General features: G+C 50.2%; 1 protein-coding gene across 2 annotated transcripts in view; it reads right to left on the bottom strand.

Annotated features, from left to right (window-relative positions):
- Positions 1–26,986, bottom strand: part of LAMA5 (laminin subunit alpha 5) — an 85,942-nt gene that overhangs the window by 34,020 nt on the left and 24,936 nt on the right. For both annotated transcript variants that reach the window (XM_038158531.1, XM_038158533.1), the window contains exons 3-14: positions 15,410–15,527; positions 11,962–12,080; positions 11,008–11,178; positions 10,486–10,583; positions 5,563–5,678; positions 4,175–4,293; positions 3,293–3,383; positions 3,029–3,163; positions 2,541–2,603; positions 1,240–1,380; positions 732–869; positions 370–504 (exon numbers count right to left, since the gene is read on the bottom strand). In XM_038158531.1, the coding sequence (XP_038014459.1) occupies positions 370–504; positions 732–869; positions 1,240–1,380; positions 2,541–2,603; positions 3,029–3,163; positions 3,293–3,383; positions 4,175–4,293; positions 5,563–5,678; positions 10,486–10,583; positions 11,008–11,178; positions 11,962–12,080; positions 15,410–15,527 (1,444 nt within the window). The remainder of the gene's footprint in view (positions 1–369; positions 505–731; positions 870–1,239; positions 1,381–2,540; positions 2,604–3,028; positions 3,164–3,292; positions 3,384–4,174; positions 4,294–5,562; positions 5,679–10,485; positions 10,584–11,007; positions 11,179–11,961; positions 12,081–15,409; positions 15,528–26,986) is intronic.

Here is a 26,986-nt window from a genome sequence, read left to right as displayed (position 1 = left end):
CAGAAAATATTAATTTCTTAATTCCTTGGCAAATTGTGCAGTATTTTCATAGCCATACCAGGAAAATGCACTGAGGGGCCTTTACAGCCCATTCAATGTTCCCCAGCAGTTTAGTAGGCTAATGCACTAAAATGACACAGACAGAAAGGGCATAAACTCAGACACCAGGTCACAGCAGGGTTGTGATGAGGAAGTGTGACTGATAAAAACTGCTTTGTCTTCCAGGCTTTCCTATGATCCATGACCCCCAAAACAAGCCTGCCAAATTCCCAGTGCAAACCACATGGATTTCATACTGAGAAACACCAAAGTCTTGCAAGAACAGCTATGTTCTTTAGAGCAGCAGGAGCTGAAGGTTCAGGTGCTTACCATAGCAGTGGGGGTAGGAGTGGTGGCCAGGGCTGCACTGCTCACAGCGTGGCCCTGCAAACTCAGCTCTGCAGAAACAATTCCCAGCAGAGTCACAGCCTCCCGGCAGCGTCCCGACAGCACTGCAGCCACACACTGCAACACACAGAAAGTACCCCCTGAGCTGGGAGCTGGGGCAGAGCTCATGGCAAAATGCCTTTTTCCTGGGGTTCTCAGACAGGCATCAGGTGCTGCTCTAAGCGTTCCCACGATCAATCTCTCCCACAGCACATATTCTCCAAAATTGCTTTCCAGTCCTTCAGTCCCCTGCCAGAGGACTCCGGCTGTGTCCCCACCCAGGCCTGTGAAGGACAGATACTCACACTGGCACAGAGGGTAGTTGAAGTAGCCTGGAGCACACTGGTCACACGAGTGCCCTTCAAACCCTGTGCGGCACAGACACTGCCCTGTCTCGCTGTCACAGGTGCCATCATACTGGCCAGGGCCAGAGCACTGGCAGGCTGCAAAGCAACAAGGGCATTGGTAAATCAGTAGGGTTTTTTTGTCTTTAGCCTTCCCAGGAAAGGAACCAGAGCATCTGTTCCTCTGGGGTTAGAAGAGCAGTTGCTGGAGAAAGCATGGGGAACAGAGCTGACAGCAAGCACGCCTGGCCCAGAGCTCATATCCATAGCAAATTCCTCCAGAGTCCCCCACAGCTTGGGAGGATGATGGAGGGTCAGGGCTGGGTGGAAAACAACAGCAAAAGCACAGAAGTCATGGGAATTTATCACTTGGAAGTAGAGCTGTGGAATTCCTCCTCCCCAGCATGGGAGGAGAACAAGGAGAAGCCCAGCAGGGCGAGCCTGGGGACGCTGCCCACCGGGTACTCACGCTGGCAGCTGGGCCCGTAGTGGCCTGGGGCACACTGGTCACAGTGTGTCCCCTGGAAGTTGGGTTTGCACACGCACATCCCCACCCGGGGGTCCTTCCGACAGGCGTTGCCTTCTGTCCCACCCGCGTAGCAGTCGCAGTCTGGAGGGGGACACACAACAGACACCACACACGGCTGTCAGTCCAGCTCTGAGGTCCCACAAGGACACGGCAGGAGTTGCCCTGAGGCAGCTCAAATGCTCAGGAATGCTTCCATAACCCTCCTATCAGATAAGAATGTTTTATCCAACCCATGCCTGGCTCCCGGGGTGGCTGGGAGGCCTCAGCACCACGCTGCTGTGAAGGTGCAGGGTGGGCAGCAGGGCAACACACAGGGCAGGCAAATGCTGCTTCCACAAGCCCAGGCAGGGCTGAGTCAGTGCTGTGTGGGAATAACCAGAGCCTTTGGCTAATCAGAGTGAACTCTGGGCTTTCTCTCTGGTCACACCATGCTCAGCTGCACCCGAGACCTTCCCACTTGCAGAGCAGGGTGTTCCAGGCAGGCAGTGCCAAGGCTCTGAGCCAGCCCTGCTGTCACCAACAGCAGTGGTGTGTGGGGTGCTGGGCTGGGAGAGGCAAGGACAAACATCATCCAAAAACCAGAGGGAGGGGGAGGTGAGGAAATGAGAAGGGAAGTGAGAAATTCCAGCTCAGGAAAGAAAAAACCTGTCTGGAAGATACAAACTTCAAAATACCAGAAGGAAGGAAAAGGTTATCTGGAGTGTGCTGGGGAGCATGAGACAGGGGAGGATTCGGTGGGAAAAGAGACACAAAAAGCACAAGGGAGTAGATGAACCAAGAGGAGTGAGCATGAGAGAGGAGGGAGGCGCAGGGGAGCAGGGATGAGAGCATGGATGAGCTTTCTAAACAACAGAGGAAGCGACACAGAGCGAGTGGCTGCCTGTGCACGACCCTTCAGCAGAACTCATAGCAGAGCTCCCAGCTCAGCCACAGCCCCTCCGTGACCTGTGGGGGAGGTTCCTCACAGGGAGAGCAGAAGGGACATCCCCACACAGCCTGGACCCCAGGAAAAAATCACACTGGCACCCTAGCCTAGAGCTTCCACACTTTCAAAAAGAGGATAATGAAACTTCCTTTCCCCCCCACTCAGCTGCTGGTTGTACTCTCTTAAAAACACTCAGGGCTGCCCCATACAATGTATGTGCTCAGTAAGCTGAAGACTTGATCTTGCATTGATGGAATGGGAGGTATAACAGAAATGACAGCATTGCCAAAGCATCAAGGAAAATTGCACTGCTTACTTATTATCTGTCCTGCAGGAAGCACTTGTTCTCCAGTACTGTTGTGAGAGAAAGCTGGAATGGCTGTGCAGAGAAAAACACATTGCACAGGTCAGCACACACATTCAGAGAAATCCTGATGGAATATCAGAGACTTGACAGTCCCAAAGCTGAACAGGCTGAATAAAAATGTGGAACATGGAACAAAGCACAGATGCCCCATGAAATAAACTATTACAGCCCTTTTTAGCCTGTCTTTCATAAGAAAGTGGGAGATGAAACTCCAGCCAAATGGGAAGCTCCTGTTAACTCTGTGTTCAGAGCAGCTCAGCTCTGGTGCAGCTCCCACCCAAGCCAAATGTGGACTTGTGCCCACCTGAAAGAACAGCTCCTGGCACAGGAGTGCCATGTGGCATGGGGAAAGGACATCCCGAGAGCCACAGCTGGAGCTGCTGGCCCTTCCCACAGCTGCTGGGTGTGTGGGCTCCCAGCTGTGAACCCCCACTCACGGTAGCAGTGGGGGAAGTTGAGGTAGCCCTCGGCACAGGCGTGGCAGTGCTCCCCGGTGTAGTTGGGTTTGCAGTAGCAGCGCCCGGTCAGGTCCTCGCAGGTGCCATCAGTGAAGTCAGACTCACAGTTACAGCCTGCAGAGAGGGACAAGTGTCACTCACTGAGGCCTACAGCAGGAAAACCTCTCAGCCCAACCCTCCAGGGTGCCCTCCCCAGTGTCACCGAGGCCAGCAGGATGTCACTGCAGAGCAGTTCACACTCACGGTAGCAAACGTAAGGAGAGTCGATGGGGTGGTCGGGGGATCGATAGTACCCAGGGATGCACCTCTCACAATTAATGCCAGTGGTGTGGTGCTGAAAGACAGTGGGTTAGAGGAGTTAGAGAGGCATCAGTTCCTCTGCCTGCAGGATTCACATTCATCTGCCAGATTTACTAGCAGGTCCAGGTTACAGAGGAAGCAGCTCAGGAGCAGCAGCACACTGAAGACCTAAATCTGCCCAAAATTCCACATACACTGACTTGGGAACAAAGCACTTCCTGCCAAATGTATCCTCCCATAAACAAAGTGTGAGTTTCAGGTTCATATCTGACCTTGAGCCCATTTCACTTCTTTCAGATGGTAAAATATCCTGACCATTTTGTGCTTGAAGGACAGGAGCAAACTATTTCCTCCCAGCAAGGAAGCACAGCCAGAAGTTTCATGCCAGTGCATGAATTAACCACGTCACAGTCACCGTCACCTTGGGAAGGGAAGAGCTACTTTCCCACTTTCACAGAGACTGAAGACTGGCATTTTGGTGAGCAGAGAGACATCCAGGGGGATGCCAGGGCACTGTGAACTAGGCAGGGATTACACAATGTGCTGGGCAGCAACCTGTCCCTCCCAATTCCGGTGTCTCAGCAAACTAAAGCTTTAGGAGGTGGTGGTACTACCAGGGAACAGCTAGAAACCCAAGCACTGCTCTCATTACTGATGCACACTCCTTTAATCCACAGCAAAGAGACTAAATTTCTAGGCAGAGACCTAATTTTGATAACAGAGGTGCTTGGTGGAGAGGTCCCAGGAGGCTGAACTCCGGGCTGACAGCAGAAACAAACACAAACATTTGCAACAGCCTTTTCCAGAGAAGCTCTTTGGGCCTACCTGGCAGTCAATACAAACACCTCCCCCTTCAAACTTGTCCTCACGGCTCCTGCTGGCTTTGTGTCGATCCACCTCCGGGTCGTAGTAGCAGTCGTAGGCATGGCCATTGCAATTGCAGGCTGGAACACAGAGAGAAGGAGCTAAACCACCCGTCCTCAGAGCTCCTCCAGTCAGCAGCTGCATCTCAAGATGTCACCTCTCCCTCCCGGGTTTGATGGGTTGGTTTTCAGTGAGGAAAGATGCCTGAATGCATCTGGGGCATTACATGATCTCCCAAGCTCTCAGGAGTCTTTCAGCTCAAAAGCACAGAAGCAGCAACTCCTTCACAAAGTCTGGTCTGCAACCAGGAGAGCGCAGCGGGCACAGAATAACAAGTAAAGCATGTGCAGGCGTGTATGGATGAGAAAGAAAAATCACCACACTGTGGGGCCTCCACTACTCTAGAGAGCAACATTCTCGCCTCATTTATCCCACCCTGGATAGAGGTGAGCTCTAAAATCCATCACCAGGTGAGGGGGCTTTAGAAACTCCCAGGATTTAGGATCCTTTGCCACCCTACATTTCTGAGACACCGTGTGGTGCAGCCCTGTGCTCTGCACTCCCAGGGCAGCAGAAATTCCACTGTCAGCACTGACCAGAGGTTTCTCTAGACAAATAAAGATGTCCTGTATGTAAACACATCCAAACCTAATTCATCTTGCAGACAGAATTGAGCAATGAGACTTGCCTGCACGAACCCTTGGACACACTGGAGGAACTGGAAGGCAAGCAGAGCCAAAGTCCCACACAGACCTCAGAGACCTCCCTGCGTGAGCCTCACCTGAACACCAACACCTGCTGTGCAGAGTCCTCCCTGCTGTGTCACTGCCCCCAGCTCGCCCAGTCCCACTCAGCACCAGCCCCAGCAGTGCAGAGAGCAGCTGCTCTGCAGCAGGGCACGGGGCAGTGCCTGGCAGGAAGGGAAAGCCCAGCCCTGTCACCACCATATTTTCTGACAAATTCCTTCGCCAGGATTTCTTCTCCTGGGAAGCTGAGAAGCCTCAGAGAAAAATGAAAACAATAATTATCTGATTGCTTCTCCTGTGTTTTGCTGCTTTGGAATGTGGTCTGGAGATTGCTTATCCAACAGGTGGTTGTTCGACTGGTTTCATGTGAATTGCTTTTACTTAATGACCAATCACAGCCAGCTGGGTCAGGACTCTGGAAGTGTCACGAGTTTTCATTACCATTCTTTTTAAGCCTTCTGCCTGTATCCTTTCTCTATTCTTTAGCACAGTTTTAGTATAGTATAATATAATAATAAATTAGCCTTCTAAGAACATGGAGTCAGATTCACTCCTGTCTCCCCTCGTCAGGGGAGTCTGCAGAGTCAGCCCAGCCCCACTCACGCTGGCACTCGTTGGCGCTGTCGGCGGTGGCAGGCTTCCAGGGGAACTGGTTGTAGCCGGGGCAGCAGCGGTCGCAGGAGCCACCACAGGTGTTGTGCTGGCAGTCACACTGCAGCCTGCGGGGACAGGAACAGGGCACAGACAAGGTTGGGGTGATGACAGGGATGGGAGCTGCTGTGTGACCCTGCTGTGTATCGCTGTCACTAAACTGGTATACGAACGAGTGGTATCCCAATATGTATTCTAATCCCAATATTCTGGAAAAGAAGCTTCTAAGGCCTTTTTTCCAATATTTTAATTAATTTATTTTTTTCTGAGCCAAACACCAAACTTTGCTATCCCAGCTGCATTCTCTCCCTTTCTTCTCCTCTACCATCATTCTTCTTCTTCACAGGAAGACAAGGATAAGAGAAAAATCTGCCACTGCCTAGCCAGCTCTGCAGAGAATAAAATAGGAAATGGTTGGAGGTGGCAGTGGTAGAAACTGACCTGAAGCTGATTATTTGAGAGAGTGTAGCATGGTGCAGGGACACAAAGATGTCCCCACCACTGTGGAAGGGCAGCATGAAAGGAAAATGATAGCCCAGAGCCTGGAGAGGGATGGGGCCACACAGGTGCTGTCTGCTCCTCCAGGTACACCTGTGCTGCAGGGAGGAGGGCATGAAATTTGAATTAAGTATTTCAGTAGATGCTGGCCCCACACTCCCTGTGCACTGCAGCTGCTGCTTTCCAGGCAGGGCAGGGCTGTGCTGGGTAAACAGGCAGCTCTGCAGGGCAAGGAATCTCGACAGGCACCCGATGGATCTCGGCCCTGCCCCACTGCCAGGGTGATTCATTAATGTCAGTGACATCAGCCCCAAAGCCTCCACTTAGCACAGGGCCATTCCCATCCAACACAAATGCTTTCTGTTGTATTAGACTTATGGATAATACAGCATGTTCCAGCTTTTATCTGTGCAATTACTCACTTCCCCTCAGGGCCAGTCTGCCACTCCCATCTCTCCCTCCTCCAATGCTTTTCCATTCAAAAGCAGTGTGTTTAAAAATAAATGTAATTCTTTTAAAACGTTAGAAACAAAAGGAGCAGTCATTCAGGGTGAAGTGTAGGAGTGCAGACACTCCGCAGTGAGCTGAGTGCCACAGTTTCCACCTACATGTAATTTTAAGATGTGGGACCTGCAAGTCTGTGTATAGTGAATTGCCAGACAGAGGCAGCAGCACAAGTGACCTAATTTTAATGAAAATAATGGGATGATCTGAAAGTTTGGGGGAATGCAAGAAGGATCCACACTCAGCATGTTTGCTTTAGGCAGAGGGGGTGAGAGGCAGAAGGTGCCAGTGCTGCTCCCAGCCCTTCCCTTGCAGATGCCACAGGACACTTGGCTGCAGTCAGCTCTCTAGCACTCGTCATGCCCCATCCCTGCCCACACTCACAGGCTGGGCTGTAGCTGGCAGAGTCCAGGCATGAAACTGAAGCCCTGGCTGGAGCTTAAGTGGCAGAAAACAGCCCTGAAATACCCACTATGAACTTTGTTCTTCAAGTGTTTTGCAGACCCAAGGGGGAGTCTCAATGAGAGGCAAACCTTGGCCATGGCCCCGGAATGCAACCACCCACAGACCTCTCACCTGGCTGACCACCACTCAGCACTTTCAAGGAAATAAAATTTTATTGTTTTTTCCACAGCAGCAGCTGGAATCAAGATTAAGATCCAAAGACATGCGTGTGGAGAAAGATGGTCACTGAGTCAGGGAACTTACAAACCCGCTGAGCAGTGTTAATCTCCCTGACTGGAGGACGTGGCTCCAGCCACACACCCCAGGCTCCTTAAGGCTCAAGATGTTTGAAAAGAACTGGTTGAGTTCCCAGAATGCAAGAAGATGGCACTGCATGAGTAAAGATGCTCATTTCAGAGGGAGAAGGAGGTATTTATTTAGTCTCTGCTGTTCAGAGTTAGTGATGACCTCTCAGACAGCTCATCTGTTATGGCTTTACTGCACCTTGTGCCGAGTCTGTGCTGCTAATGAATTACAGACAAATGTGCATAAACCACAATATTTACATGTTTCATTGACTGAGTATATACAAGGGAGAAGAGGGAGCGGCTGTGTCCACACAGCACATATTTCCTGGTCATCCTGCTGTAGGAAATGAAACCGCAACCCTCCTGCTGGAATTGATGCTCAACAGCAGAGACTAAACAGTTTCCAGTGAGCAGCTGGGGCAGAACTGAGAGCAGCACACAAACACTACAGCGTCTGGATTTGGCTGGGACATCTGAGGAGCACAATCAAGGAAAAAAAAAAAAGCCCCTTCCTCTGTTTCTGACTGTACAGAAGAAAAAAAACCACCTGCAAAAAGACACTAGCAGATGGCACAAATCTGCTGGCACACACGGTGCTTTGCCTTCCAAATGGGAAAGGGGAAGCTGGAGTTCAGGATCCAGCACTGGAAAAGCATCCTTCATCTGTGGATGTGCTTCTGAGCAGCCAGGCTACTGCTGTCTTTGTGGCTGCCTTTAGCATCAGGCACAGAAGGAACAGCTGGACTCTCCGGGTGTCTCCTCTCCTGCTTGTGGCACCTGTGACAGGGCAGTGAAGCCACAGGAACAGTTGCTCGTATCAGACAGCTGCAGAACCCTTGTAGGGTTCTCCTGAGCTCACTCAGCCTGCTAACATACAACTCCTGCCTGGGTTCTCCAAGCCAGGTTTCTGATGATTCTGATCTCACTGCTCCAAGGGTTTACAGGAGAAAGGGTTGTGCCTCACCCTGCTGGTGTTCAGCTTTAAGCAGGAGAGCATTCCTTCCCTCCGCTTAATTCAGCTCATTCCAACTCAGGGTGAAGAGAGAAAGCTGTGAGAAGTGCAGAGAGCCTTGAGGAGGCTGCACCTGCCCACAGGTCCCTGCAAACACACTGGGCCCAGATGTGCTGCCAGCTCAACGCAGCTGGATGTGCAGCCTCTGTAGCTTGGCACTTCACACAAACTTTCCAAAGCTGCACCAATGTTATCACTGATGGCCAGGAAGTCAGCTCGTGGACATGCTTCATCACGTCCTGAAGTCTTTGCCAAGATTTCTAGCTCACCTCACCTCTATCAAAGTGTTCATCTTGTCTTTCTGGGCAACAGGCACAAGAAACATGGGGATGAGCAGAAGAGAGAAGTTAAAATCAACAGCAGAAACCTCCCCCCACAACAGGCTGAGATTGTGGGATCTTTAACAGGGCCAGGCCAATCCACATCCCTTTATCTGCATTTCCTTGCCCAGCTGCTGCCACACATCAGATTCTGAAGAGGCAGGACACGTGCAGAGGGCACACCACACAGACTGCTGAAGACATGATGAGTTTCTGGGAGCTGGGCCTGTGTCTCAGGGGGACAGTGTGTCTGAGCCCCAGCTGACGTGGCATTACAGATATCCCCAAGCTGGCTCTGTGCTGTGTCAGGGCAGGAGGGCTGGGATCCTGCCCAGCAGTGCCCACTCCAATGGGAGGGCTGGACACAGCTGCTCCCACAGCCTGGAAAACGGCAGCATTTCATCAATTACTCATTTTCTCAACTGAAAGTATCAGATCTCTGCTGACTTGCCTGTGCTCCTGGGCTTGCTAAAGGGTACAGCAATGCCATGAGAAGATCTATTTATCCAGCACCTTTTCCTGCTGTATCCCAAAGGAATTACAGCTGTTATGTTCTGACTGTACAAAGTACACAAGTAGGAAATGTTTTCTCCCTCAGGCCAGCGTGATCTGCTCTGGGTGAAATGCAACAGCTGCTTACCAACATGTGCTGCAGCATCAGAGAACAGGCTGGGGCCAAGAGTGAAGATGCCAAATGCATCCAAATGAGAGCGGAGGAGAGGAATTTCAGGAGACAGAGATGGTTGCAAGCAGAAATGGCACTGAACAAGGATATCCAACATATCTCTCCTTGTCCAACCTTCCCTCCCTTCTTGGAGAGCCCCAAGCCATTGATACACCCAAGAAAGGTCGTGGCATTTCCATGTCAAAGAATCACTTGTTCCCATGAAGCCTTTTGCCCCAGCACACAGGTGCACTTTGCATCCAGCAACGCCAATGTCTAAAAAACAAGGAACTGTACATTCAAATATTTATGAACTTCCTTTTGTCAGAGAGTTTGGCACACTCAGGCAGGCTTGCTTACCAATACATCTTTGTTTTAATACTTAACAGCTTTAACCTTGGCTGGGACTCACTGGAATTTTATTTCAGACGATCCAAAATTCTACATGATCCTGATGAGAAAGAAATACAAGCTCCCCTCATCCAGCTGAATCTACCCACCTCTTTCATAAAGGCAACATTCAAGCTGCAAACAGATGGCTAAAAGCATCACTTCCATGGTCTGAAGCAGCTCTTTGGCACTCCAAGTTGCCAAGGCAGATGGGAAGTTCCATCAGCCAAAATGTAACTTCTTTACACACTCTTGTTCTTTTGCAAAGAGTTGTTCAGATATGTTCATAACCAATCTATGGTTCTTAGGAGCAGAAATGGGAAGCAATCTCTGGTTTCATGGGAGACCATCTATTTATGAGAACACTGTCCCAATGCTTAAGAAGCCACATGGGGAGAAGGAGACTCCTCTGCACAAGTTCAGAACTGACCCCAGACTTCGATGGGAAACCTCCCTGCTCTACATCAGTTCTAGTCCTTCTCATTCTCACACTCTGCTCCAGTGAGATGGCAAAGCTGTGGACAGGGAAACTCAACCAGGGAGCTGATCTGACTGAAAAATAGTCTGACAAAAAGTGTGATGGGGCAGTTTCTGCTTCCTTCCCAAGGCAGAGCCACAGGCAGCAGTGATGGCACCATTACAAGCTCAGAACAGGACACAACTAACTCTGGTATCATCTTTCATTAGAACAGTAATTCAATGCTTTCCCCCAGACTGGGATTTTGCAGGAGGTACCTGTAAGGGTCGTTGGGGTCTTTGGCATCGCAGACGTCGGCGTGGCCATGGCAGACGCAGCGCCCCCCGATGCTGATATCCTTGATGCTGTAGTAGTACTGGAAAGCACAAGAAAAGCTGGCCATTACTATTTTTACAAATCAGATTCATAACCATTCTACTCAAGATTCAGCAGGACTTTACCCAGTAAAATGACGTGTTGGGATATTTGCCTTACAGTGACACTGCAGGCTGCAGCACCTGCCTGTGGTAAGATCCACCACCTCTAACAGAGCCCATCAGCTGTGAGTGGGGGGCTCCCAGCACAGCCAGAAAGCCACATGTGACACCAAGAGGCGTTTCCCAGTTCCACATTGTCAGTGTCTTCTCCAGCTCCAGCCACAGCAGCATCTGCTGCAGATGCCTTCAGCTGTAGGGGGTGCAAGACTGAGAGAAAATCCCCACAGGCAACACCCAGAGGTGGCTTGCACAACCCTACAACAGCTCCATCTCACCAGCACGAGCTATCAAGGGCTGCCTTACCCTCCTGGTGACCGTAGGGTCCCTCAGAGCTTTGCCCATCAGGTGGCCCAGCAGAGTGTTGGTCTGCAGGAAGCGCAGGCGGATGTTGGTGGCTTTGGTGAAATTCCGCAGCAGAGGAGAGTAGGAGAAGTTCATGGCTCCAGGGCGCCCGTTCACCAGAGAGACAACAATCTGAGCAGGGGAGGAGGGAAAAGGCCAGGTTGGACTGGGCACTGAGCAGCCTGCTCTAGTGGAAGGTGTATCTGCTCATGGCAGCGAGCTGGAACTGGGTGGTTCCACCCCACACCATTCCGTGAATCTGTGAGAACAAATCTGTGTAACCCTGTGGGGTGGGAGGCAATCAACTGAAATAGGGGTCTCCTCGAGCCAGGTCTATAAGCTCTTGGAGATCTATTTCACACCCAAGATAGCTCAGCTACCTTAGAAGGCATAAAATAAGCAGGATGGCTTCTGTGATAGTGTTGGAAACAAAAAAGGTTTTAATAAAAGGCAAAATAACAAAACTCTTTACAGGGAAAAACCGAGCCAGGTGCAAGAGGTTCTTGCTCCTGCTAAAACACCTCACAAAAGCAGTCAGTTTCTTGGTTCTCTTCTTTTTCTACTAAATTGCTCAGGTGGGACTTTTTGGCTTCTGTCCAACTGGCTATCCTTAAGTTTGAGGTGAAGTCCCCCAAGTCCTACAAGGTGTCTTTTTGCTAATTGAGCAAAGAAACTTCTGGGCTTTTTTCCTTTTTAAGGAGACAAAAGATAGTTTTGTCACTCTGTCAACAAGGAGCACATTCCTACAATGTCTCTCTCCCCAGATGACTGGATCAGCTCTCTGTCAATCTCATTTGGTTGAACTGAATACTTGCAAGTGGTATCTGAAAACTGAGAGGGAGCCCATTAACAGGAGTACCAACAGCCCCTGAGTAACCCTGGACACTCCGGGGGGGAGAACAGGCACCTGCTCACCTCCCCGTTCTCCAGAGGCACGATCCGGGAGTACTCGGTGGTGCAGATGGCGTGGTCATCCCTGGTGATCCGGTCCACAGTGTGCTGGCCAAACTTCTCAATGCAGTCCCTCTTGGAAGCTGTTCATCAACCAGAGATGAGAGCAGTAAGAGAAAAGGAACAATTCCCAGCCCTCTATGGATTTTCCCACGCTGACCACAGGAGAGATAGGTGTACAATCCCTGTTAAGCATTTACCACACAGAGATTGCTTTGTGTCATTAACTCTGTCGTGGCTCCATGTCCTCCACTAAGGAGGGTGTCACTCTAACAGTAATAGGCAGGAAACTCCCCAAATCACCTCCCTGCAGTAAATGAGGAAGGTCAGAATAGCCACTGTACCTACTGCCACCACCTGCAGAGAAACCCACCCCTCAATTTTGGCACTAAGCTCACAGATTAACCAGCCTGAGACGTTACTTTGGTCTCGACCTGCTGCCTTGCTGGCAGGGGATTTGCTGCACTGCTTCCACTGAACTGCAGAAGGGCCCTCTGCTGCCAGGGCTCTGCTCCTGGTGTGGGAGCTGCACCATCATTCCACTGGGTCAGTCCTGAGGCCAGTACAGAGCCCACAGCAGGAGCAACCACAAGCCACAGTCACTGCTGGAACATCTCCCCCAGGCAAGGTGGACAAGCATACATCCTGCAAGCCATTGCTCTGCCTCTCCCAAATACTGCAGGTCCCCTACTCACACCTCACTGAACTCTGCTCTTAAACCACTGCCACAAACCAGAAGTGCCAAAGCCACCAAGAAGCACTCCTTGGGGACAGCAAACGAGGGCTCCTGCCACTAAGTGGCAATGCAAGGCTGGATAAAGTCAGGAACAGGCATCACCAGGCAGCCACTCTGCTGGCTCGGTGACCTGCTTTGGGGACACTGAATGCCAAGGCTCTCCTTGCATCTACAGGAATGGCCTGGCTTCCCAGTATGACTGCTCCTGCAAGTCCAGCACCCTTGTCCCCAGATGTGTGACATCCCTGTGCTGGCAGAGCCAACCAAACCACTGCTGGGGCAGCTCAGGGCCTGACTGTGCAGGGTGGTGAGCATCTACACCTACCATGCAGAAACCTGCTACTCTCAGGGACTGTTCCCTCAGGAAGAGCCTGGACAGAGGCTGCTGCTCCCTCCCACTCCCTTTTCACCTGTGCCAGGAGCTCACAGCAGAGCCTGCTGAAGTGAATGTCACTGCAGTGCTCCTGAGGGTGTTTACAGGAGGAGAAAAAGGAAGAAAAGGCAGCCAACACAATCTCCTGTTCCTGCCAGCGCTGCTCAGCTCACACAGCAAAGCGAAGGGGAAACGTTAACACAATTCATGGGAATAATCCTCCATGATCTGTCTCAATGTGCCTCCAGAAGGCAGGTCTCCCACTCCACATGCTGGATGGGTAGGCTGAGCCAGGCAGAGGGAACAGCAGAGGTGGAACAGAGGATTTCTGCCTCCCTGTCTTGACCTCTGGCTTGCACCCATCCACACCTTGTCTCCAGAAAGTGGCCTTGCCCTGGGAAACAGTGTTCTGGGAACAGCAAGAGCTCAGTTGCATCCACAGGAAGATGTGGAAATATTTAACATCAGGTCTCTGGCCGCCAAGGTCTGCTTCACCAGGTGCTTTTTTAAAGGCAATTTATTTTTAAAGCCCCAGGCAAGGAACCTGTCACCACTGGCTCAAGATGATTGATTTCCAGAGCACTGCCACAGCTGCATGCAGACAGGATGCTCAGCCCAAGGAGCTACTCAGGAAAACCAAAGAACTCCTCCAGTTATTGCAAAATCTGCACAACCATGTGAGCCAGAAGCTGGGCATTCTGAGCTAAAACAGAGCAACTCATTGGCCTTAAACTCTAGCTTTAAGGAAACAGACGAGGACAGAGCCTCACCCAGCAGTCACTCCTCTCTCCTCCCACAGAGCTAAGCCCAAAAGCACCTTGGCAGCTCCTGTGATGGGCAGCTCGAGGGACAGTGCTGAGCCAGGGTGGTGCCAGTGCCACCCCTGGCAGGGCTCACTGGCAGCTCTGAAGAAACCCTGCATTTCTGCCAGCTGCTTTTAACCCTGGTACTGACCTGGCAGTGTTTTATTAGACCACCTACAGAACTCCCTATGATAAAGATAAAAATAAACTTTTGCAGAGGACTTCTTGTGCTTGCAAATCTGGCAGGTTTTGGAGCAGCCACCTCTTTCTTTCCATGGGAATTTTCCACTGGGCTGTGTCACTACATCTCCCTTCTACAGGGGAGGGGTAACAGGGCCTGATGTTTTGGGAGGGAAGGGGACTCCAGACGTTGCAGCACTGCCACTGCACACAGGAACACACCAGTGGGGCAAGAGCTCCCTGTGCAGCACCAGACTATGCAGGAACACAACTGTAATGGGCCCCAAGAGAGGCTTCAGAGCTGGCAGAGAAATACTCAGAGAAGGTAGAAGAAAGCAAAGCAGGAATTTGACAGCAGTAATTCCCTACTAGCACACAGCAGAGAGAAAAACATCCGCCCCAGAGAGCAGCTACCACTCTAAGGCAACACAGGGTAATATGTCTGCAGCTCCTTCTTGCACAAGAGGCCAGAAATCCAAGGCACAGCCTGACAGGTAAGCCAGAAATATGAGCCTTTAGGGACGGCCCAGGGCAAGGCCTCGGAGTGCTCCCAAGGCCTTTCTTGCCAGGTTTTAAGCTCTGGCTGTAGATCTTAACTCACATCTTCTCCCAATTACTGCTGCTGCTTCTGGGAGGAGCTGGTGGTTAACAAGTTCCTCGGCATCCGGCTACCCCGCAGACCCTCTGGGAGAAGAGTTTTGTAGAACCAGCTGTTTCTTAAGGTTTTAATCAGAGAATTGGGAAGCCAAATGCACATGCTGGATCTCCCTTCTAGCCAGCTGTCTCTGATCCCACCTTGCACAGCAGCAGGACAGCAGCTCCCTGCCCTGCACAGGCTGGATCCAATCTCCGGTACTGATAAGCACAAGGGAATGTCTTCTGCATCCAGACTTTTCTGTGATAGCAGCCACTTGGAAGTGAGCTGCTGCTTGGCTTCTGGAGGAGCTGAAATACAGTCTGGGATGGTACAGGGAAGAGACTGAAAGAGGAGGGCAGGGAGGAGATAAGAAATCTCACCTTCAGGCCTAGAGCAACAACACTCAACTGCAGACACTGGTGCCAACTCTGGCACTCCCTACATGTCATGACAGTATTTTAAAAAAATACATTTAGTACCAGAGAGTAAAATAGCTCTCCTGTCCTGAGGAGCATTCAACCTTCAACTCTTGCAGCCTTACTGAGCAGATGAAACAGAAGACATGTGCTGCATCACAGCAATGACACAGGAACAGCTCCAAACCCAACCCTGTATTTGCAAAGAGTTATCTTCACCACAGCCTCACTAGCTGGCACTGAGCTGCAGCCCCCTGTCATACTCACAGGCAAAATACTGCCAGGGCTCGTAGGTGAGGCCAAAATCAGTCGATCGCTCCAGCACCCAGAGGTCAGGACGAGGGGAATTGGCAAACTTGATCAGGACATATGCTACATGGAAGAGCTGAAAGAAAGGAACACAGAGTTAATTGGCTGCTTGAGGCACCCTGAAAAGCAGAGAGAACTTCTTGGGATCCAAGTGGAATAAATGAGCTGGCACTTTGCAGCTCCTGCTGCTCACAAGCAGCCTGTGGAGCAAAATCCTCCGTGTCTAAAGGGATGGTGATACAACACGGCTGCTGCAGAGAGCCAGATTAGGGAGCTCAGCTCCCACTGAATGCAAACACAGCTCAGACTTTGTGGCTACAGGCTGTGCTCAGGTTGTGCTGGGAGACACCTCAGGCTTAGCCTGAGCAGGCTGCACTACAAGCCAGCTACAATGCTGCCCTGGGGACTTGGCTTTTGGGCTCTTTGTGGGGTAACAGGTGACACACTGGCCTGCCAGCCAGGGAACATCCAACTGTACCTTGCAGACAGCACCACAAAATCTTTCTTTGTGTTTTTTTAAGGCATTCCACATACCAGCCCTGCTTCTACCAGCACAACCTGTGTTTGGAAGGCTGTTCCAGAAAAAACCCCAGCACAGCTCCTCTTCCCCAGGTGCCACAGGGAGGAGAGAGCAGGAGACCCACTTGGCTCCAGCACAGCTCAGCCACGGGGCTGCTCCCATTTGTCTGGACACTGACATGTGCACACACACTCCTGCCAAGTATAAAATAAACCCAGTCTTTAAAGAGCTACAATGTCAGTGCTAGAGAGAAACAAAAGCCCCAGCAGAATTTCCCTTCCCCGGCTGGCACAGGCTCACTCCAAGAATCCCCACTCCATCATCCTGTCACAAAGTGATATTTAAAGGCAAATAAAGTTCTCTTATCAGAGGAAATTCCTAATGTCAAAAACAACCCAAAAGGGAGTTTAGTGCTTGAAAAGCAGAGATTTATAGCCCAGGAGTCCCTCCTCATGCAGAGCTGGGGCTGTATGAACATACACCCCCCTGAAGACTGACAAGAATCCAGAGGGACATTTCTGCAAGGGGAGGAGAAGGAGGGCTCTGTGCCCATCTCAGCCATGCAGGAGCCAGAACAGCAGCCAGCACGCCAGCCCTGCCCTGGCCACACGCATTGCTGAGCCAGAGGACACCCATTAATTATAACATGCCTCCAAAACAGCCCTGACAATCCACAGATTGGGCAAGAACAGAAGAAACAAGAAAGAGGTATTTAAATTTACCAAGCCATCTATAAAGCACAGGTCTTGCTGGGGTCAGTCAGACAAGGGGTCTGAGTGCTGGTGAGCAGATATGGAGCAAGGGGATGTGGGCAGCCCTGAGGACTGGCACCAGCTCAGTTCCCCCCTCAGCAGGACATTCTGGCAAAAACCTCCTCAGGAGACTCCCAAATGCTCCTCAGGCTCTGGGGGAACCTCTGCTTGTCTTACCTGGGGGATTGGTGTGGTTCCCACCGCAGGCTGGTGACACCTGGAAACACACCTGCGTGTAGACTAAGGGAGCTTGAGATGCTCAGGGAGGAGTGAAGCAGATCCAGCTGGGAAACCCACATGAAGATCAAGCACAGTGGGTCAGAGGCTGTTCTCCAGCTGGGAATGGGCAGGAGGGTGGGATTTGTCACCACGCTCAGGGTTTGCACTGCTAAGGACTGGTGCCATCCAGAATAAAGAAACCAAAGCAGTCACCCAACTCAGTTCTCTGCTGCCAAAAGACTTTCAAGCCCAGCCAAGGGGGAAACAGGCCTCCTTTTCAAAAACTGAGGGAAAACAGGCCTCAATGCTGCCCTAGTTCCCCTCTGCAACATACGTGCTGTCAAGGCATACAAGACTGGGCTTTTTTTGAGGAGCAGCTTTTTCTGCCTGCTTACCCTCTCAGCAGAGCTGGAGTTTGACAGTGAAGCACAAGAAGCTTCAGCTCAGGCAGCTGCTTTCTCTGCAGCACCAGTTCTCACAGCTCAACATCTGCCTCTTGGCATGGGAACAGGGCTGAACACCAGCCTGCGAAGTGACACCTTCTCTCTGCTCTAAACCCCCCTCCAGCTTTATTCTGCAGGGAATAAATGAATGCTCTTGCTGGAATCTAGCACTCCCTGTAGCTGCACAAAATTCCCTGTGGCTCAGAAGTACCTGTTCATGCTCTGGCCTCAGGCACAGGGGGTTCTCTGCTCTGAATGAACAGCAACCACAAACACAAATTTAGAAATGCGAGGTGCATCCCTCTCTTCTGCCTTTCTTTCTGCAAAGGCAAATAATGAATTTACTGCCAGTAAATCCCATGGAATTTCTAGGGGGTCCTCCTCTTTGTTCATCAGCCTTCTGCTGGAACAGAGTGTTCCTAATTAAACGTGCTGGAGTCCAACTCCTCACATGCTTCTGGTTCTCAGAAGTCCCCTCCCTCTGGAGAGCATGGATTACCACGCAAGCAAATTGGTGCAGCTTTTGCCCCAACAGCGAAATGTGACACGAAACCAAGCCTCGGGCTCAGTGATTCACAAAGAAAAAACATCAGCCAGGAAAAAACCCCAGTGCTGCTGGTTGCAAGCTCAGGTGTAAATGGCCCTAGGGCAGGGCAGGGCTGGGCAGCCACAGGCTCCGGACTCCTTGAGCCCCCTCCAGCTGAAAGGAGGTAGAGATAGTTTGAGAGGATTTTGAGTCATGGGAGACACACACACACCGGGCACTGGGGATAAATCAGTGTCCCTGCTCGCTGGGAGCTCTCTGAAAGGCCAGTCCCAGCCCCACCGGCAGGGTCAGATGTCCAAGCCCAGGGCTAGCACAGCTTTTATCTCCCATTCCTGCTTTCCACAGCAAAGCACAAGAACCTCTGGGTTCTTGCTGGATATGCCTGGATCATCTGCAATACCTCAGCTGAAAGACAGGGCAGGTATTTGCTCTCAAAGCCAAACACAATTCCTCTCTCCATACCCAAATCCATCTGTAGCACTGCTGTTACTGCTGCTGAATTTTATTCCAGCTGTGACTGAAATCTTGGGACACAAATAGACCAGCCAGCACTGCACAACCACTCCCCTTCCAGCATGGAAGGGTCATTCCTAATGGAGCACAGAAAATATTCAGGAGTCTGTGACCACAGTGACCCCAAACCTGGAACAAGACCCATGTCCTGGTGTTCTGGGGGATTTTTGTCTAGTCTAGTGAGTCCCCTGCCCCTCCACCCAACATCCTTATCTTGCAGAGTATCACAGCCTGCCTGGCCAGAAAAAATAACAGCAAATTGCTTGTTTCCAGTGCATCTGCTGAGAAAACTCAGATGCAAAGATGGAGCAGTAGCTCTAAAAATAGAGCTGGCAGAAAAGCCAGACTTTTCATTCCATGTTTAGTTCCAGTACAGTTCTGCCCAACCAATATTGCAAGAGAAATGGTTGGGTTTTTTTCAAAGCCTTTATTTAGCTCCCATTATCAGTCAGATGAATAAAAACATCTATGCTCTCAGCCACTTCAGACATTTTCTTCCCTTCTTCATGGAGAAAAAAGGTGAAACACCAGACTTGATGCTCACACTTATCTCCAGGCACGCAGATCCCTTTTTTTCCCTACCTCTGAAAACATGCCAGGTACAGCTCAACCTTTGACCAGCCTCTGGAATTCCGTAAAACGACCTTCCAGCCAGGAAATTCTGACACTACTTTAATTAGCAACCAGATTTCTTTGAAAATAGTAACATCTCTACATGGAGTTGATGTTGCTGTTAGTGGTTTTGAAGCAAGTTTCCTTAGTAACAATCACTTGCAGCTGCCCCAGTGCCTGGAAGGATGGAGCAAGCTCTGGAGCCAGGAGGGGAAGATGGAGATGAGGGAATTTCCTCTCTGTCCCACACTCCATCCATTTGTGCCTTTAGATGGTGGGCAGCTTTATCCAGCACCAAAATACCATTAAAATACCACACTGGTTACTGCCCAGTGTGACAGTGCAAAGACTTAAGGAGTAAAAACAGACTCCAGAGAGTCGAGAGAAACTCAGCTGCTCTTGGAGCAGCACCTTCTCTGTCCATTAGTTCATCCACCCTTCTGAGTAAGCGGCGCGTGATGGAAAACTCCCACATTTCTTCTCTATTCCTTCCCTCAAGACACTGATTTCACTTTTCCAGCTCTGGGAGGTACATGTGGGAAGAAGACAACAAGCTGGACTAGGTTTGTATCCTGTGTTGCTTTGGGGAGGCACTTCTGGGGAAGTCTCACTGATACTCCAAGGCACCTCAAAGCCACACAGAAACATTCAATAACCAAAATTAATCTTCACATTGCTGTAACACTGACAACTACATTTCCACCAGCAGCAAGAGGGGCTCTTTTTGGTTGTGGGCTTAGAAGGTCTGAGCAGGCTGTGCTGGCTGGGAGGCAGACCCAGCTCAGCTCCCAGACCCTGCAGGAGGAGTTTACACAGCAAACCACTCGCTAATTTTCCACAGGACAGATTTATTACCTTTGGTGCTGACTTAGGAAAATAGATCATGTGAAAACAAAGCAGTTCATCTCTCCCTGACCACTGCTCCAGACCCCTGTGGAGTGTGTGTGTGCAGAGCATTACCAGCACTGCTCATCCCTGCCGGGCATTTCCTGGGAGGGTGGGAAGGACCTGCTGAGCCATGCCAGGGCATGGGCAATAACAACTCCCACTGTTTAGAGGCAGATGCAAAACCTAGCAGCATAAAAAGAACTGCTGTGGAAAGTGTGGGGAAGTGTTAATTTAATTTTCCCCACTTTCAAAAACCAAATTATTTTACTCCCTCCCAAGCCAATCCATCCCCCTCCAGGCACTGCCTGGTCCATCACTGCAGCCACAAGCCCACCTGGAAAACGTGGAGATGTCAGAGCCTGGATGGGGTTATCAATCCATAGTGCCAGGGAAAAGCAGCTCTCGGGGAGCACAGGTGACCTCTGCCCACAGCCAGGTGAGGGGCTGCTCTGCTGCCATGAATCAGCCTTGGAAACGCTCGGCAGCGCTGGCACCGCATCACTGGCAGCAGCTAAAGCCAATAAGGTGCCTTTCTGTGCACCTTTTATCCCCACAAACAAACACGCAGGAGGTGGAAAAGCCCTGGAAAGGCAGAGAGCTTCTACCTCACTCTGAATTTCTCTAGGTCAGTGACCTGCCCCTTTTGCATCCTTTGCCTGTAATCATTCATTCTCATGGAAGCAGTGAATTTACTCATTAACAACTTGACCATCCCCCTGCTGAGCTTCTGCAGCCCTACAGCAGATTTATTTCTCCCCAGCCTATCCATCAAAATCCTTTAATAAAATCTCTCACATTTAGTGTGTGCCTACTTTTTATTTTCAATCACACAAGAACTGCTTCAACCCTTCCAGGCAGCAAACAAAGGTGCCTCCCCTCCAAGCAGGCATGGCTCTTTATCCAGTCATTTTTATAGAAAATACTCAAGTGCCTGAGAGCAAACAAAACCCACACATAAAAGCACAAAAGTCAGTGTTTGAAAGAGGGGTGTGCACTGAAATATGCTTTGCTCCCATTTTGCTCTTTTCCTCACAGCAGCTCCTGGCTTGTTCTTGTATGTCTGTGTCTCAAATCCCCACTCCTAAAAATTATGTTTTTCCAAGTTATTCATGGAGGATTACAGGGTTCTGAATGAGAAGGTTCCCTATGCTTCTATCTCAAGGTTTTGACAGCCAGGCTTTAGAAACAACCAGCCATCCCTTTCACCACGGGGGAAGGACAGAGGTGCAAAGTGGCAGCTATTAAACACCTCGGTAGGGCAGGGGAGAGAGGTGAGCACTGAGACTCCATTTTGCACCAACCTGTTTTCAAGTTTTTCTCTCAAAACTCTGGGCTTTTATTGAGAGAGATCAAAGAAAACACTCTCCATGAAGCCACAGATTCAGAGCTACCAGCCAGCATGAAACCTGCTCCGTGTCACAACAAGCAGCAGCAGCAACCCAATACTTTAAGATGTTATTTTCTAAACAGTGCCTGTTCCCTTCCTAAGCAGCTTGGCTTAGGTGAACAGCTGATGGAGCATTTTCCACAAAGGATTTTTTCTTTAAACACCACTTCTGAGAAGGATTTGGCTCATCCACCAATTTCACACACAGCACTGCTTTATCTTCACAGCATCCTCCTGTGCAAGCCGTCCTCCCCCTTCCAGTGCCACACACACCTCCTGCCAAAGATCCTCAGGGCACTAAATCTGCAGCACTTGGCACACGGCAGGGCAGAGCAGTGCCATCCCTTGTGGCCTGCACGGTGCTGAAGATCTGGATAGCCAAGTTTCAGACATGACCTCCAACAGGGCAGCAGCAAGAGCCTGACTGGCAGCAGGTTCAGCCAGCTGGCACTAAGGAGAGGCACAGAGGAACATCCTGTTAAATCCCTGCCCAGCTGGAGCTGCAACCAGCAAATGGCACACAGCTACAGGTGCAGCATCCAGGGATGCTGACACACCAACCTGGACACGGTCAAACTCAAGGCTGTGCTTAACCCCAGCAGGTAGGGATCAGCCCTTTGTGTGTGCCCAACAGCCACCCAAAGGTCACCCAAACAACCAGAGGCATCACAGCAGAGCAAAACTGGTCAGGCCAGAGGGGAATGGCTGGAATTCCTCGAGATGAGGCTTCAGTCACTCACAGAGAAGGACTTTGCCCACAGCAGCCTCTCACTGTGCAGTGGGAGATTCCTACACTTGACTGAGATGGAACTTTGCAACTTTCTCGGTTGCTGGGCAAAGTGTTAAGTAACCCATTAAAGACAAGACTTAAATATTTGTCTTTTAGCCCAAACTTGAGCTACCACACCCTCAGGGAATGGCTACATGGACTCCCCTGTCCTTGGGCACCTTGTAAGGGGTACAAGCACTGGTCTGCAAGGCCAGCTCAGCCCAGGAGCTTACTGAGCCCAATGTGGAGAGGGTCAGCTGCCTCCACCAGGACTCCCACCCTCTCCAGTTGCTTTAATCCTCCTGCAAACACCACCAGAAACCCAGCACAGAGGTGGCAGTAAAGAGGCCCTTAAAACTTCCTGGTGCTGCAGAGATAAGACACTGTAATCACATTCAGGATTTCAGACTATTTACCTTGAGGTGTCAATTGTCCTTGATGGTTAAATGCTTCTAGGAAGCTTCTGGGAATGTTTGGTTGGGGTTTTTTAGAAGTGGTGTGTTCTGGGAAAACATGTGAATTAATAATTAGCTGGCAGGATTAGCAGCAGTTCATACCAGGGTCTTCCTCCCAGTAAAATACAGTACTACATGAGAAGAGGGATAAGGAAAAAAGTAACTCAAAGGAAAAAAAATCCTCTTTTACAGAGACACAAAACGCCCTGATGGCCCTTACTGTGAAGAGCCATGTGCTTGTGCTGTGCAATGTGCAGAAATGAAAAAGCCAAAGCTCCTGCAAGCAGCTTCAGGCAGACAGGTGAGCAATAAGCAGGCATCCCAGAAAGACTTGGTATCCTAGAGGAATTTAACTGGGAGCCACTCAAAACCAGCCAGATAAATAAATCCAGCCACCTACTTCATGAGAGAGAAAAAACCCACATGGTTCTCAAGGCTGATTTTCGAGGGGCCTCAGGTCCACTGCCTTAATTATCCTCCCTTAAACTAACAGGAGTTTGAGACTAATTTTAGCAAAATGAAAACTACACCATAGCAGAAACTCGTAATCCCAGAATATACAGAAAAAAGTGCCTTCCTATAAATAGAAAAAGTGGGGAATTCCAGCTTGCTCATACTAACTGGTGTGTTTGCAGCCTAAGTCTGAAATTGCTAAGAAAAAGGCTGACTTGAGGGGTGTCATCTGACTGCAGTTATTTGAGACTGTGAGAAGCAGAGTCTCTTCAGGGAGCTGTCACTCCACACACCAGGAGAGTGGAGTTTTTGTAACTAATGGGAAAGAACTGACTCAGCTTTTCATGCCAGATGGACTTTGAAAGGAAATAAACAAATCTCCTTGGAGGGCCGCATTCTGCCATGGCAAATTCTACACGAGGAGCACATCTCTGTCCTGGAAGGAGATGAGCAATCCCTGTGCCCAGGATAAAGGGCTCAGTACCTCACACTGAGCTCCAGCATGGCACTGATCTGGAAACGAGCCTTTTAAGTTCATCTGGGTCCTCCTCCAGGGTTCACATGGACAACAACCCTCAAGAGCAGCTGATCCCAGCGCTGCCTTTGCTCAGGGAACAGTCTCACACCTGTGATTCAGGGACATCAGCTGGGTGCCTTGTGAAAAAGGCTCCAACAACAGATAGGAAACATGAAGGAGAGGATGGCACTGCCACAACCTCTCCCCATGTGGCTAAAAAAAACCCTGATCTGTCCATTAGTTCTTGGGGAGAAAGTCCAGATTTAGGAACAAACCTGTCCCTCTTCTCTTCCCCACTGACTGGCCATCACTTCCCATCTCAGCAGGGAGGAGAGCCCAGCTCAGCCCCTGCCTTACTGCCAAACTGTCCCCAAGCTGTAGGTATTGTCTGTAAAGCCTCCCTGGGCATCTGCTGCTGGGACAAAAAGGAACAGGATCCAAGTCAAGAGCTGCAATACTTTTAATAACCACAGCCCTGCCTGGTACCTCCTGTTATCAATGTGCAGTCTGACAGGCTAGAAACCACGACCTTGAGCACGAGGAAAAGAATTCCATTAAAAACCCACGTTCATTCCTCTACCTGCCAATGACACCACCACCGTGAGAGGATTTCACCCCGAGTTCAGTCGCTGCTACTCATCTCTCTCATTTCCTCAGAGAATAACTGCACAGCTCTGGGTTAATTTGGTTTAAGTGTTCCCCCAGCTGCCTGCGTGCTGACACACAGGGAGCAGTGTCCACAGTCACGGATTGTTTGCTTTTAAAATATATAGGAGGAATCCGTGACTCTGGCAGGGAGTGTGATGAAACCAAGCCACGGAACCAGGGCACATTCCAGAGCCAGATGTATGGGCACAGCTGTGACAGAGCACAGCTCAGAGCCTCTGCTGTGCTCAGGTCTTCTCCCCGAAAGGAGGCAGAGTGCTCTTCTCACATCTCTCATCCTTTCAAGCCACCACAGCACAGCCTGCAAGGTGCAAGCCACTCGTGCCCTTATAAATAAAAGGCTGGGTGAAGCCTCGATGGATTTGTGAGCAGAGCTGCCTCCCCCCCAAGCTGAAGCTCCCCCACAACCAAGCAGGAATTTCAGCCTGCAAGGGCCAAAATTCCTCAATTTCCTCTGAACAGCTACTCAGTAAAAAATCTGGTCTGACCTTTTGTACCACTTCATTTCTTCTGCTCTGCAATTAAGAAGTGGCACAGCTGGGACATCGATTCTTGCACCATTCCTGTGTGGAAGCAGCATGGGCTGCTGAGGATTTGGGAGTACTGAGGCAGATTTGTGTGGCAGATTCTGTGGCACCAACACTGCACTGCTGATGTCTGAACTTATCAAACCCTGTCTGTGGGTGAATTACACCCCAATAAAGATGAGAGCCTACAAATATGGAACCCCCAGGGGCATTTCAAGCCAAGCAAAGAAATTGGCAGAGTCAGAAGGGAGTCTGCCTGGTTCTCAGTTTGGGTTCAGCCTGAGAACTGGGTTCCTGAGAGATAGAATACTCAGCAATTTTCAAAACCGTCTCTCAAGAAAGGATTTTTGTTTGAACATGTCTGAAACTCCCTGGAGCCAGTGTAACCCTGCAACCAGTTCCTGTAGCTCACCGTATCTCCCCATCACCACTCTGCCTTCAACACCTCCCAAACCCAGGCATTTAGAGAGAAAAACCTGCAATGCAGACAGGAAAGAGACCTCTCTCCACAGGGTTGGCAGAACCCTAATGGCATAACACCAACTTCCCAACAAGCTGGGGTGGGAGGGTGCAAAATCAAGACAAAATGCACAGTGATTAATTTCTCCTCATTGCAGAAGTGTCAGATAGCACAAGATGGATTTGTGGAACAAGAAGGCAGGGGAGGAAAAGGTGAGGAGGGTACAGGAGAAACCTTTCAATTCAGGCAGGCATTAAGAGCAAAATCCTTTAAATGGACCAATATTTAAAAAAAGAATATTAGCGAAGTAATAGATGTGATGTCGTGCAACTCTGCACATAATGAACTTGTATCTAACAGGTGGCCCCAGCTAAACTAAAAGCTGCCTCAGGTACCTCACAAGCCAATGCTGTTCAGAGCAGCTGATGGGAAAAGTAACCATCCTGAGCAGCCAAAAGTTCAAACTTCCTTGAACTTTCTGCTCTGCCAGTTCACTCATATTCTCTGAAGTACATTATCTCTGCTTGCAGGGCTTACTCCTGCCTTTCATTGTTGTCTTATCTCCAGCCTCTTCCTGCCCCAGCTTCAAAAAGAACATAGAGCATCACAGAACAATATGAATGAGCTAAAAAAAAATTATATATGAATAAACACCAGCCCAAAATTTTCATCAACCAGGCTACCCAGCACACTTGGAGAGGCAGGAGGGGGTTTTCCATGAAGATATGAGGAGAAATAATCTCTCCTGGCTGATGAGGACAGGGTAACTACAAAATTCCTCAGATCAACCTATCTGCAGCCCATCAGTAATGTCAAGCTAGGCAGCATCCACTGGGACCACAGGAGCAGGGAAAAAGACAAACACATCTCAGTTGTGTTTGTGCCAGCAACATAAACTATGGTCCATTCTTGGGTATGATGGGCTAAAGCAGCTTATCTACAACTCACAGAGCAAACTTTTTGGACAACAACCCTGTAAGCAGTTGATTCCTGCAGTTGTGTTTGTGAGAGTGCACTGAGAAGGGCTTCCCAGGAGCTGGGGAAAACATGCCCCAGAGAAGACCTTTTCCTTGGACAACATCCATGCATGACTAGTGGGAGAAATCCCCACGCATATCAGACCAGCAAGACACATTCCAGGTGGTGGGCAGCCCTCTCTTGATAGCACAGCAGGATCCACACATCTGCACAGACCCAGGACAGCAGTCAGGCATCCAAGAGATGCCTCAGAGCACACCTGAGCTGAGCCTCTCTACAATGTCCAGAACAACAGGTCCTGCAGCTCTTCTCATCTGCCAGTTAAAAAAAAAAACCAAACAAAAAAACCAAAAAATGAAATACAAAACCAAACAAAAAAGCCCAAATCTGCCTGGTCCCAGCACCTCCCACACAGTCCAGGGCTTGTGAGTCACAGCCACAACAGATCCCAGGCTGCTGCTATGGGATTTTTGCACAAACCTATCTGCCCAGGAAGAGCACAGTTATGACACCAGAGGAGACTGGAGACCAGCATAATCTCCCAAGATAAGGCTTGGCTGTGGTGAAAGGAAATTGGCTGCTGTGTTTCAAAGCAGAGCTCCCTTGTGAGCACCTTTGTGCACAGCCTGCATCTCCCCCCAGCCCTGGGGTCAGCTCTGGAGCCCAGCAATAAATCCCTGGGGTGGGCTCTGGGCCAGCAGAGGCAGCAGCAGGGAGGGCTGGGCTCTGCTGTGAACAGCCCTGCCTGGGACCTGCTTAATTGCACCCTTTAGACTCACTTCACATTTCCAAAAGAGGCCACGGTGCCCCACCACTGTTTGCTCATTGA

This window comes from Motacilla alba, chromosome 20 (genome assembly GCF_015832195.1).
Source record: "Motacilla alba alba isolate MOTALB_02 chromosome 20, Motacilla_alba_V1.0_pri, whole genome shotgun sequence".
Taxonomy (NCBI): domain Eukaryota; kingdom Metazoa; phylum Chordata; class Aves; order Passeriformes; family Motacillidae; genus Motacilla; species Motacilla alba.
The sequence above is the reverse complement of the archived record's forward strand: the minus strand, read 5'-3'. Positions and strand labels throughout refer to the sequence as shown.